At 44.5% G+C, this 12,685-nt stretch overlaps 1 protein-coding gene across 2 annotated transcripts in view; it reads left to right on the forward strand.

Annotated features, from left to right (window-relative positions):
• ERN1 (endoplasmic reticulum to nucleus signaling 1) overlaps window positions 1-12,685 on the forward strand; it is a 77,209-nt gene that overhangs the window by 14,956 nt on the left and 49,568 nt on the right. For both annotated transcript variants that reach the window (XM_059150204.1, XM_059150205.1), the window contains exon 2: window positions 10,043-10,163. In XM_059150204.1, coding sequence (XP_059006187.1) covers window positions 10,043-10,163 — 121 coding nt within the window. The remainder of the gene's footprint in view (window positions 1-10,042; window positions 10,164-12,685) is intronic.

Genomic DNA, 12,685 nt, shown 5'->3' on the forward strand with positions numbered 1-12,685 from the left:
TTCCACATGAAAAAGTCAATATTTCAGATCTGCATTTCCTTCCCTTTTCTGTGAGCCTCTTGTTCCTGCTAAGTGCAGCAGTCACGGCTTACTGCCTGAGGCCCGTCTGTATATGTTTGGTCATTAAAATGGTTCTCGCTGTTCAAAGGAGTTGTCCCATGCTGATCAGTAATGTGTGTTTCCTTGGCACTGGCATTAAAAGAAATGACTCGCTTCATCAAAGGATTTGGCAGTGGCTACTGTGTCATCATCATCATCACGTTCAAAGAGTTGTGTTTTTTTTTTTTTTAAGCCATTGGAACTGGGTTGGATAAATGTGTATCGCAGGAATTTTTTTATGGTGGCCGAGGCTGTGGCCTTTCACTTTTTATGGTGTTATTCTCATCCACTTAGACTACAGTGGGATCTCGGGAATTTTTATCCAGAACATTTTCTAAAGACCCCACCTACCCCGTCTAATTTGCAGTGCCTTTTGGTATGTTGGGTGTCTGTGTAGAATCCACAAATTACATTTTGGTCTCCTCCAAGAGCTCCTGCCCCCCCCCCCCCATCAGAGCAGGATGCTTACTGATCTTCCGCTGCCCCGGCCGAATTCAAAGGGGAGCTCCAGGCCTGAAATAATTTAGGCTTATGGTTGTCAGAGAGCCGTGATTTTAAAGTAGTGAAATTATAGTGTAGTATAGTGAGCCAAGGCCCAGACGGAGAGGCGGAGGCCTTGGTTCCAGTCCTACGTCTATGGTCTACGGTTAACCATCTCTGGTGCCTTGGGCAAGTCACTTCACTTCTCCAGGCCTTGGCTTCCTCTCTCTTTTTCATCTCCAAAATGGCCTGTCCCAGAAGCCGGAAATAGTCCCTGCTGTTTGATCTGTATCATACGGAGCCATATGGCTTCAATGCCTGTCAGGCTAATTGGAGAGAAGAACGGGGTGTGGCTCACTGGGCCAGTAGGGAAGTCGTATTCCTCAAATGTACTTGTTGCAACAGTGGGAATTCTGTCTAGGGGAGAACAGACTGGCCAGGTATCTCTCTCAACTAGAGGTGGCGTTTCATAGTGTTTAACTTCTATTATAAAGCTTGGCAACATCTGGCAAGCTTAGGTGGCAATTAGGTCATAAATATAGTTGTTTGTAGATCATTTTTATTCCACTAAAGCACTTACCCACATTTTGTTTGGCCCCAGTTGTTCCCCTCCCCCAAAAGAAATCTCTAGCCAATGTAAAGGGTGAAATTGACAGTTTGAAATCAGTTGCAGTTATTAGGAGTGAAAATTTTGGTATCTAATGGAGTCCTGCCCCCCCCACCCCCTCTTGGAGTTTTTGAAGGGGGACTTCTTCACAATTCGTTTAACTGCACCTGAGTATGCAAGCTCCAATAGATGGAATCAGGCTTTTTGTGAGGCTGGTAGTTCCCCACTGTGCTGGCGGTTGACGGCAGACTGTTCGTAGTGTAGTTCATTTCCCATGCTGTTCCATTAAGGTAAGTGAGCCTCACAGGGCTCTCAGTTTTTTGTTTTGTTGTTGTTTTTAGAGATTTTATTTATTTGACAGAGATCACAAGTGGACAGAGAGGCAAGCAGAGAGAGAGAAAGGAGGAAGCAGGCTCCCTGCGGAGCAGAGAGCCCGATGTGGGGCTCAATCCCAGGACCCTGAGATCATCACCTGAGCTGAAGGCAGAGGCTTTAACCCACTGAGCCACCCAGGTTCCCCCAGGGCTCTCAGTTTTTACAAGATCCCAATTGCTGCTGTTTCCCTTTGGCGAAAGCAACTAAATAATAGTGGCAACACCTGTATTCTGAATCTCAGCCACTAAAGGATTGTGAAACCTTGGGTTTTAGTTTTCATGTGCATAAAATGCTTCGGGGGCTGTGGGGATTTGATAGCACCTGAAATAATGAGGGCTTGTTCCCTTGGCCATAGTGTGCCACAAGGTTTCCCTTAGCACCCTTCATGCCCAAATGTATTTCCCCCTCCCGTGGTGTCAGTATAAGCGGACGGCAGAGCGACCATGAAGACAAACAGAAGTGCCAGCTCCTGGAACTCAGGCACTTGGCCTGGGGCCCCAGAACCAGTTTGGGGGAATATATTCACCTGTTGTAAAAGTAACCTGTCTTTGGGCTCGGGAACAAGCGGACTTGGGAGGAACCTTTTATGACAACTATTAGAAGAGTAGCCTAAACTGAAGAATTGTAACTGTCTTGGGTGGTGGTTAATTACACCATACACAAGAATTGCCACAAATGCAGCCTTAACTCTCTTAGCCGCTCAGTTTGGAAACCACACAGGGCTGTTTGGTTAGGCCTTGCCCTTTTGTGCATCCCAACCAGACACTTGACTCCCATCCAAAGCAAATGTCATGGTTACCTTTATTGACTTAATATCAGGAAACATAACAGCCAGTAGTCCGGTTAGAAGGAACTATCGAGCTGATGGATTATTGCTGACCTACCCCTGCAGCTCAACAAAGTAGAATAGGGGGAGGAATGATTCTGCAGTAGACAGAGGTCACTAAAACCAGACACAGTTAAACCGGCAAATCTCTTAATATCCCTAATGTCTCAATTCTGTTCTTCATCTTTATCCCAAGGCAGCAGGCAGGAGACTAAACACAGTGAGTTTTGTGTGTCAGTTGGTACCCTTGGCTATATATGGAAGTCTCCATGTTTGGAAAGGAGCACTTTACTGTTGGATCAGAAATATAAGTGAGATGGAGGTTGGGGAACAGAGTATGATTCGAATAAAAATCTCTGTCTGTCTCTCTGATCAGGCTTTTACATATGATACCTTCACAGGTAGGCCTTGGGGATCTGCTAGTTTAGCCCCCTTTTCCTGATTAATAAGAGGCTTAAACTCCTGAGGACTTTTTTTTTTTTTTTTTTTTTTTTTGGTCAATAAGAGATCTTTATGTAATGGGAGTGTGCTGGCAGTTACTGGGCACTGATTTCAGTCTTCTGCTTTGATGAATTCTTGATAGTTTTTTGGCAGTCATCTGCATGGTCTTCTACGATGTGATCAGTGGCTCTATTAGGTACTTTTATAAAGCAACCAGAACTGCAAATAGCCAGGCTTTGTTGAAGTTTATAGTCTGAAGTAAATGATATTGCTGTAAATAGAATTATAGATACAAATGCCCTTTTTCTTGAATATTGTTCAGTGCCTGCCAGGGAACCATGTTACAGAATACTATTTTAAGGTACTTTGTGCTGGGGACGCCTGGGTGGTTCAGTGGGTTAAGCCTCTGCCTTCAGCTCAGGTCATGATCTCAGGGTCCTGGGATCAAGCCCCACTTAGGCTCTCTGCTCAGCGGGGAGCCTGCTTCCTGCCCACCCTCCGGCCTGCCTCTCTGCCTACCTGTGATCTCTCTGTCAGATAAATAAAAAAATCTTTAAAAAATTTTAAAAAAAGGTACTTTGTGCTGAATTGACCTATTACCACACAGGTTGGCGTGTGTGTGTATACGTGTGCATGCATGTGTGCATGAGTAAAGCCCCTAAGGGTGATGTCTTATTATGGCATGCCAGAAAGTGTCTTACTGATCTCTTATAAAATCAGTTCATCCATCCTGTAGCTTTCAGCTAATTATGACCAGCAGAATAATCCGGTCTGTTAGCCACTACCCCTCTCCTCTGTCTTCTTCTCCATCAGAGGCCACCTCCTGTACTCCATCCACACAAGCAGTCTCTCTTCCCTCCTTTGGCATTGTACATCCCCCACAGAGAAGGCCCTTCTCATCTCTGAGCATTGTTGCTAAGATTAATAATTGTAAACTCTGATTCCGTAGCACATTCTAATCCATTCAAAATCCATTATTCTGCATCTGGGGACATGCAGTTTTAACTGTTCTCAAGATTGCATGTATCCTTAAGTAGTAAGACAAAACACCACGGAAATCTTTCTTATCTAATCCTTCCCATGCTTGGAGACTTGTTTTACATCTTACCTATAAAACCGTAATGTGTATGTATTATCCCAACCAAAATGAGCTCGTAAGTCACTTTACCTTCACTTTGCCTCTGTTGCCAGTGCCCAGTGGGTTTGAGGCCTGGCAAGGAGCCACTGCACTGCATAAGGCAGACCGGTTGTAGTTGGGAGGTGGTAGGTTCCAGGAATTTAGGTACATGCTATCTTGTGTAATAATATTTTATTGGCAGCATGCCAGTATCCTTGCTCGAGTAACGCAAGTATTGTACTTTTAGTTTGGAGGAATTACTTTCTTAGCCTGAAAAAAAGAAACTAAAGCTGGGTTTATGCAATGTAAAAGTAATCCAATGAAGATGGAGGAAAATTACTTAAAAAAAAAAATTTTTTTTAAATGCCTCTCAATAGTTTATTGGTCCATCTCAATGGTGTATCCTGGAAATTGGTGTGGTACTTCTAAAAGAAAAAAAAAATCATGATGTTACTAGCCGGATTATTATATTCTAATATTATTGTGCAGACTGTGGTCTGCTGGAGCGCAGGTAGGAAGTAGAGAAGATTCAGAGAAAAGATTGTAACTAGTTTTACTGTTTCTGCTTATCTGACTAAGCTACTGCTACAGTGTTGTCATATAGATCGAACTTGGGTTGACTTGATTGATGGGCACGCCACCTGAGAAGGATGTGGCCCCCTTGTTCACGGTGGTGGGTCTTCTGGGTGTGTATGTACACCTCTTTTTCGGGGGAGTGGGTCATCACCAGTGTTGTAAACAGAACCAGCACTACCACACTTACCAAGCGTAGATGACTTTGGAAAGCTGGTAGGAGACACATGTGCGTGGCACCACTCCTTCCCACTGACTTCAAGATGAAAAGTCTGTGCTATTTTTATTAACTTATTTCTGACCCTTGTTGTTAGGTAGTCAGTGTGTGGCCTGTTTCTTGAAATATGTGCCTGAAACTTAAGTACTGTATTTCTTTGGAAAATGCAGCGTTTCTGCAAACCCTGATGGGGACCACTGGGTTCTCCCATGTTCTGAATCTTGGAGGAGCTGGTGTGTGCTTCCTTGCTCTTCTTCCTTGGCGGGGGCCAGAGGGTGAGTGAAAAGGAGTAGCCACCTCAGTGGTAGACACAGCGCCCAAAAATGAAACTAAGCCCTGAGCTTTACTGGTTGCTTTCCAGGCACTGGTGAACTGCCTCCTTGCCTGACCAGTCCCAAGTACTAGTTCAAAAATGGGGGTGGGGCAGGTGTGGGAGAAGTGGTTTCCTCTGTTTTTGTGCTGCTTCAACAGATCCAATCTCTGGTGTCCAATTCTCTTTATTGAAGATATTTTTTCTTTCTTTCTTTCTTTCTTTTTTTTTTTAAGATTTTATTTATTTGAGAGAGAGAGCGTGTGCACATGCCCAAGTGGGATGGGGGGGAGCACAGAGGGAGAAGCAGACTCCCCGCTAAGCAGGGAGCCCAACGTGGGGCTCCAACCCAGGACTCTGGGATCATGATCTGAGCAAAAGACACACACTGTACCAACCGGGCCACCCAGGCACCCCTGAAGGCATTTTCTAAACAAAGTTATTTCAGAACTCATTTTAGGAAAGATTTTTTTTCTTACCTGAAATATAAGGTGTTGAATTAATAAATGCAAGAGCAACTAACAGTCAGCTGAGTTTAGAATATCAGAATGAAATTCTCATTTTAACCATCTCTAAGCTGTTGGTAGTTGCTTCCACGTCTTGGCAGAAAGGCAGAATGAGTGGTGTGTTTTATGAAGTGGTGTAGATGCTGAGCTTTGCTTTACCATCAGAACCTTGAACATGAGGATGCAGTTCCAGTACTGCCTTTGTTTTCCCAAGAGAAAGGCTCTTGAAGTCCTGGCCGAGCAGGCCTGCCATGAGGGCAGTTCTACCATCACTGAATGAACCTACGTGAAATAAGTGGGTTGTACTAGCTAGCGACCCTTTGCTCAGCATCCTCTGCCCCGAACTGCCCGGCTTTGTTCATTGTTCGCAGACAGCATTGTTACGTCGGGGTCCCCTCCTGGGAGAGAGCGAGCGGGGTCAGACTTGGGGGAGGACCAGCTGGCTCATGGGTGTTCAGTGTTAGGTTAGACTTGGTTACCCGCTACCAGTTCTCCCCTCCATGGTGTCACTGTGATTACTTCTTAGAAGCAGCCATCAAAGCCATGAGTACATATCCCGCTCGCTGGAAAAATGAGTCAGATTCCAGGTAGTCAGCTTAAAGCCGATCTGCAGAATCAGCATTTTGTTTAAATTTTCAGGCTCTCCATAAATGAGCGTGTGTAACATAGGGCCTCCGGTCATTTCTTCCATCGTAGAGAGAAGGGAGCCCTGGCGGCTACAATGGCTGGGTGAGCTAACGTGCAAGGTCATTATTGTAAAGCAGCATTTTTAGACATCCAGGTACAAATGGTTCTGAGCTGTGCTCAGTATCCCAGAAGGCATCTGGAAGCTTATTTAATTCACCTTAGTAATAGCAACTGCCTCCGGAGGCAGGCATTTTCACGCTTTCAAAAATGCTGGGGGAGAAAAGCCAGAAATGTTGTCATGTTAATTTGCCATGTGAGAGAATAACACTGTTCACAGTGGCTCCCCGAACATTCTAATTGGAAACCATCAGCAGCCTCCAAAGAAGAGAGAAGACTGTTGTGACAGGGTTTGTGACGTCAGTGTGGACACTCTGATTAACTGTCAGTGCTCTCAGTTGCTAAATTCAACTTCTAGCCAAACCTGGTATTTTTGAGATTTTCAGAGGACTCTGTTAGTTATGTGATTAGTGTTTTATTTCGATTCACCAACCAACCATAGACAATTGCTCTTCCTGTGGTTTCCAAGATGCTCAGACAAGGCAGGTGGCTTTTGTTTCCACACTAGTAATGAAGCAGCACTGATAGGTTTTAGTAAATATTGACCCATTTGAATATTAATACTGTGATAAGATATATTTGGGGGCATTCAGTTCATTAAAATTGTACTATAGGCTTTAATAACAATGACAGAACTCATCCGTTCCTGGAAACGAACTGTCTTACCCAGGGACCTCTTTGTTTCTAAACTTTTGTTTCTGTCTTGTGGACGTTAATGATCAAAGGTGGCCAAGTTGTCTGAGAATCCTAATATGGAAAGCGCTTCATCTGGAACTTACAGGCTTGCTCAAGCTCCTTTAAATTTGAACTTCTCTCCCACCTGCTCACTGGGCCATCTCCTTTCTATTTTACGAAAAATTCATTGCTGATTACACAATTGTATTATAGAAAATTTAAGAAAATACAGGAGAAAAAAGTGTTCCTATAATTTTGTAATATTTCCTTCATCTTCATATGTATAATTTTTTTTTTTTCATAGGGGCGTGTGTGTTTGTCTTGGGTTGTGAGGGACAGAAATCTAGTTCCAAGAAATGTCAGCAAAGGGGGAATTTCTCATGAGGTTCTTTGAGCCCAAGGACAGGAAGTTGGCCTGAGGAAGGGTCGAAGCCTGGGCGCGCACTCTGTCTGTCAGCTGTGTTTCTTCTCAGGCTTCTCTCCCCATTTCAGTCTTTGTCTCTCTCCCACCCAGCAAACATTCACAGAAATCGCCTGAGTTTAGTTTCTTACCAGCTGAGCGGTCCACAGAGCTCAGTACAATTCTTGTGTCATCCCGAGACCTACTTACAAAATGCCTGTTCTTGAGGGGATTTTTGACAGGTGGAGGGGGACTCAGCAGGCCTTTCCACCTCTTGGTCCCCAGATGTGCACACATTCTTCCCTTTTGAGTTATTCAGTCTCTAGACTGCCCCCATCTGACATGGTCCTGCTGTCCCCCATCAGCTGCAAAGCCATTCCACCTTCTCCGTGGGAGATTCGCCTTCAGTCTCGCTGAGCGACAGCACGCAGTGGTCTTGTCTTCGGGCCACTGTTCTACAAGCCCGTGTGCTCTGGGCGATGTGCGTTTCGGGTGTGAGCGGGTGCAGATGAAGCTTCTCACTGCCTATACCCTGTAGGCTAAAAGGATTTCATCCCCAAAACACTGGACTCCCTGCTAGGGTAGGCACCACCCTTGCTGAGGCTTCTGTTTTCCCAGCCAGGTAAAAAGTAGACACCTCGGGGCACCTGGGTGGCTCAGTGGGTTAAAGCCTTTGCCTTCGGCTCAGGTCAGATCCCAGGGTCCTGTGATCGAGCCCCACGTCCGGCTCTCTGCTCAGCGGGGAGCCTGCTTCCTCCTCTCTCTGACTGCCTCTCTGCTTACTTGTAATCTCTGTCTGTCAAATAAATAAATAAAATCTTTAAAAAATAATAATAAAAGCAGACACCTCTTCCTTGGGTTGAGGCTTCACACCGAGGATAGACTGAGCCAGCAGTGGGGAAGGTTGCTCTGGGTTCTCCCATTCCAGGTGAGTGGCCCTGGCTCTGTTTGAAGGAAAGGGTAGAGCCTCTTCACCTCTAGGCCAGGAGCCGGCAAGGGAGAACAGTGTAGCAGCTGCTTCGGCCCCTCTGCTGGCGGGTTTCCACCGTGGAGAAGGAGTGCAGGGACCCGGTGTTTGTCCTGCCATCTCGGGCTGTTTTGGAGACAGACATGGGGCTTTCCTTCTTAAGCGACTAACTAAGTGCCATCCTGGTTCTTACTAAGAGTGTGCAGGTGTTTTGAGGTCAGGCTGCTGTGCACAAGTAAACCCCCAGTCTTGTTGTTTAGTGCTAAAAGCCAGCCATACTCCTGTATTTTGAAATTTTTGTGCCCAAATCCAAACTCTCACAGTATAAGAGAGTTATGTCGGCCCATTTTTAATTGAAGACCCCCAGGAACCGGATAATTTGTGGGACAGTGTGCTGACGAAGAGAAAATCTTACTATATAAGGTGGCATGGCTGAATGGGCCCAGACCTCAAAGGGCTATTGTCCCAGGAAACCTTACCAGCCATCCCCTGTACATGTGTGCATTGCACGTGTGTACATGCGTGTGCGTTCACACACAGCTGCTTCCGTGGAGACTGCGTGGGGGAGGGTACAGTTCTTAGCCAAGCCAAGAGGATAAGCAGACCAAAAAAATCTGCCCAGTATAATTGTCACCACAGTGTACATTAAATCTTGGGTTCTATATTTTTCACATGAAGACTGATAGAAACATTTTTCTGCGTTGCTGTAAATTTTCCGAAGTGCTGTTTTAATGATTGCATAATATTCCATTGAGTGTATGTGTCATAATTTATTTCAGTCATTAAGATCTTGGAAATTCAGATCTTTCCAGTTTTTGTGTTTGTAAATGGGATACAATGAGCGCCATTGGGCACACAGCTTTTTCCGTATCCGAAAACTATTCAGGATGTAGAAATAGAATTATAGGATCAAAAATCTGAGCACTTTTGTGCTTTCCAGAAAGAGTGCACCAACTTCTAATTTTCATTGCTACCAACGATGGATAAGAAAGTAAATTTCACTACCTTTGGCTCTTTTCTGTAAAAAGAGTGCGTGTTTTAACTCATTAAGCATAAAAGGTACATTTTTATTTAAATTATATTTTGATTATAAGTGAAGAACAATTTGGGTTGTGTTTCTCATACATTTTATAACCTTCTTTGAAATCTTGTTGTTTTCTTGTTACATAAATTTTTTTATAAAATGAGAGCTGTTTTTTCCTATTTTGCTTTAAACACTTTGCCCTAATGTTTCACCTTTTTCTAATTCTGTAAGTGCATGTGGGTATATGTGGTATGTTGGCATTCTTCTCTACCATGGAGCTTTGCAAGATGACAAATACTTGACCTTTTTGAAGGTGAAGTATAACCAAGAGAAGGAAGTTCATTAGAAAGCTGAGCATACTTTCCTCCCGTTTCAGTGGGGGCTACCCATGGATTATTTCAGAATCCTTGTCTTTGTCCTATGAGGTTATAAGCCTATCTGTCTGCAGGGAGGATTGCTGCTTAGATAGCATAAAGCGACCTGGGGTCTAGTGCTGACTTGGCTGTTATCTAGACATGTGCCCTTGGACATAGGCTCTGTAACTGCAATGTCTTCGTCTGTGAGGTGGCGGATTTTAGAAGGAAAGCTTCTGGGGTGTCCCCGGGGGTTCTGTGTGTGGTTGTGCATGCCAAAGACGAAGAATCCTATTGAACACGAAGATTCTTCTACATCTCATTGCAGATTTTTGGAAGTCCCAGCACAGTGACGCTTCCTGAAACCTTGTTGTTTGTGTCAACTCTGGATGGAAGTTTGCATGCTGTCAGCAAGAGGACAGGCTCGATCAAATGGACTTTAAAAGAAGGTAATTTTGGCTTTGGACCTTGGGTGACATGGGCATTTGCTCAGCTGCTTTCTGAGGAAATCTTTTCCAAAAAAAGAGAAGAACAGTATACACATCTTTAATAAAATTAACAAGGATAGTGGCATCAAGGAGAAGAGAGGGAATTATACTCAGAGGGTACGTTTACAGCTTGAATGGGGATCATTCACCAAATGCATCAACTGAAGAGGCAAACTTTATCTTTTTTTTTTTTCCTTTCTAGATTTCATGTTTAAGTAGCTCTAGGCTTTTCTATTAATAGTTCTGGCTGATAGGTCTTTCACAAAGGCATACTACATTAAATTTTTTTAAGTTCTATCTAATGATTAGAATCTTGTAATCATAATTACAAGAACTGTCTTCTATAACCTCATATTACTCATTTGTTTTTATAGAGGCTGAAATCCTCAAGGGCTGTAAAATTTGACATTCATCCAAGTTAGCCACTTTATTGGGTCTTTACGTTGAGGGAAGTGAAAGACTGAGCTCGTTTCTCATTTAATCTGCCATGCCTCCTGTTTTATGATCTTGTCTTCCTGGTGATAGTTAGCAGAGTGGAGTCCTACAGCTGGGAAATGGTATTTGATTTCCAAAGCAATCTTCCTGGATAAAGCCATGCAAATCCAAGGATTTGGGGCTTTCAGAGTCATCTCTATTATTCTGTCCAGTAATAATTCTGATTTGGCTGTAGATTAGGGTCTGACCAGCATGCCTCTCTTTCGTCACTGCTCTGTGGCGTGACTCATTATTTTCATGAGCACAGCGAGTGTTTTTCCTTTGATAATAAAATGTTCCAAAACAGTGTTTTAAGTGGAAAAAAATTGGCATATGTCAGAAGGTCACACATCATTTTACCAGTTCGACAGCAAACCTAGTTGCCACCCAGAGATGATGGCAACTGGGCTACCACAGACCACCTGCCTCACCTGTCTGGCTCCTGCTGGGCTCAGCAGGAACCCCAGGCAGCTGAAAGGACCAGAGCTCTCAGGAGGGGTGGCCACAGGGAGACTATGGATCTGGCCTTTGGCATTGCATTACAGGCTCCCAGAATGTTATTCGTACTTTCTCTCCTTCCTATTTGAGCCTTTTAATGTTTTTAGTTTTTATTTAAATAATTTTTTTTAAACTTATTCATTTGAGAGCAAGCATGTGCGAGAGCATGAGCAGGGAGGGTGAGAAGCAGACCCCCTGCTGAGCAGGGAGCCCGCCTTGGGGCTCCATCCCAGAACCCCAGGATCATGACCCAAGCGGAAGGTGGGCGTTTCACCGCTAAACCAACTGAGCCTCCCCAGTGGCCCACCTTTTAACGTGTTGTTTTTTTTTTTTAAGATTTATTTATTTATTTGACAGACAGAAATCACAAGGAGGTGGAGAGGCAGGCAGAGAGAGAGGAGGAAGCAGGCTCCCTGCTGAGCAGAGAGCCCCATTCGGGGCTCCATCCCAGGACCCTGACATCATGACCTGAGCGGAAGGCAGGGGCTTTAACCCACTGAGCCACCCAGGCGTCCCCCTTTTAACGTTTTTAAAACAAAAGGACTGTTCTTTAAATTTTCACATTTTCTGATTTTGTCCAAAGGCGAATTCAACAAATCCTCAACAGAAGGATTGAGATAAACATTTTTACTGTTGAATATTAGGGCTGGGCCCTCAGTCTCAGCATTCCCAGGCAGGGCATTTTTGGCCCAAGCTACTTCATTCTTGTGCTTTGTTTCTCCAAGTCTTCGTTTCTACAAGTAACCTTGGCTGTATTGGCAAAGCTGTGTCTCACCTTGTTTGTTACTTAGACAAACATAAAAATCCATCTCTTCTTTCCTATACTTTATTTTTAATTTTTTAAAAAGGTTTTATTTATTTATTTGACAGAGAGCACAAGCAAGGGGAGCAGCAGGGAGCCCAGTGTGGGGCTGGATCCCAGGACCCCAGGATCATGACCTGAGCTAAAGGCAGCTGCTTAACCAACTGTGCCACCCAGGCGCCTCTCTTCGCTCCCATACTGTAGAACTTAAAGAATTATTCTCTCTTTTACTTAATTAACAAGTGTTTAGAGAATCTAGTCTGTGAAGGATACTTTGTAGGGCACTGAGAATAAGCAGCCCGTCCTTGTCCTCAAGGAGCCCGCAGCCTGATAGGGAGAAATGACAGGTGCCATAGCTCCAGCACAGACCCAGGGTTTCTAAGGGAGGTGGTAGGGACTTCGAAGCCTGCAAAAGGGGCCGCAGGTCTGGGGTGTAGGAACAGGTCCTGTCTGAGAGGAGCTTAAGGACTGAGGTGATAGGAGAGAAGCTGGAGGGGATGTTGGCCCCTATGGTAGCATGGAGGCTTTTGTATTTGAATGAGCAGGAAGCTGGGACCATTAATGTGACAGCAGGTGAGTGACTCAACAGGTTTAAACCTTTAATCCTGCAGTGGAGTGTGGGAGTATAGGCTGGCAACAGGGAGGCCAGGGTTGTGCAAAGGGGGCAGGGGGAAGGGGAAAGGTGGGACAGAAATGCAATCAGTAGAAT

Source organism: Mustela lutreola, chromosome 15, assembly GCF_030435805.1.
Source record: "Mustela lutreola isolate mMusLut2 chromosome 15, mMusLut2.pri, whole genome shotgun sequence".
Classification (NCBI taxonomy): Eukaryota; Metazoa; Chordata; class Mammalia; order Carnivora; family Mustelidae; genus Mustela; species Mustela lutreola.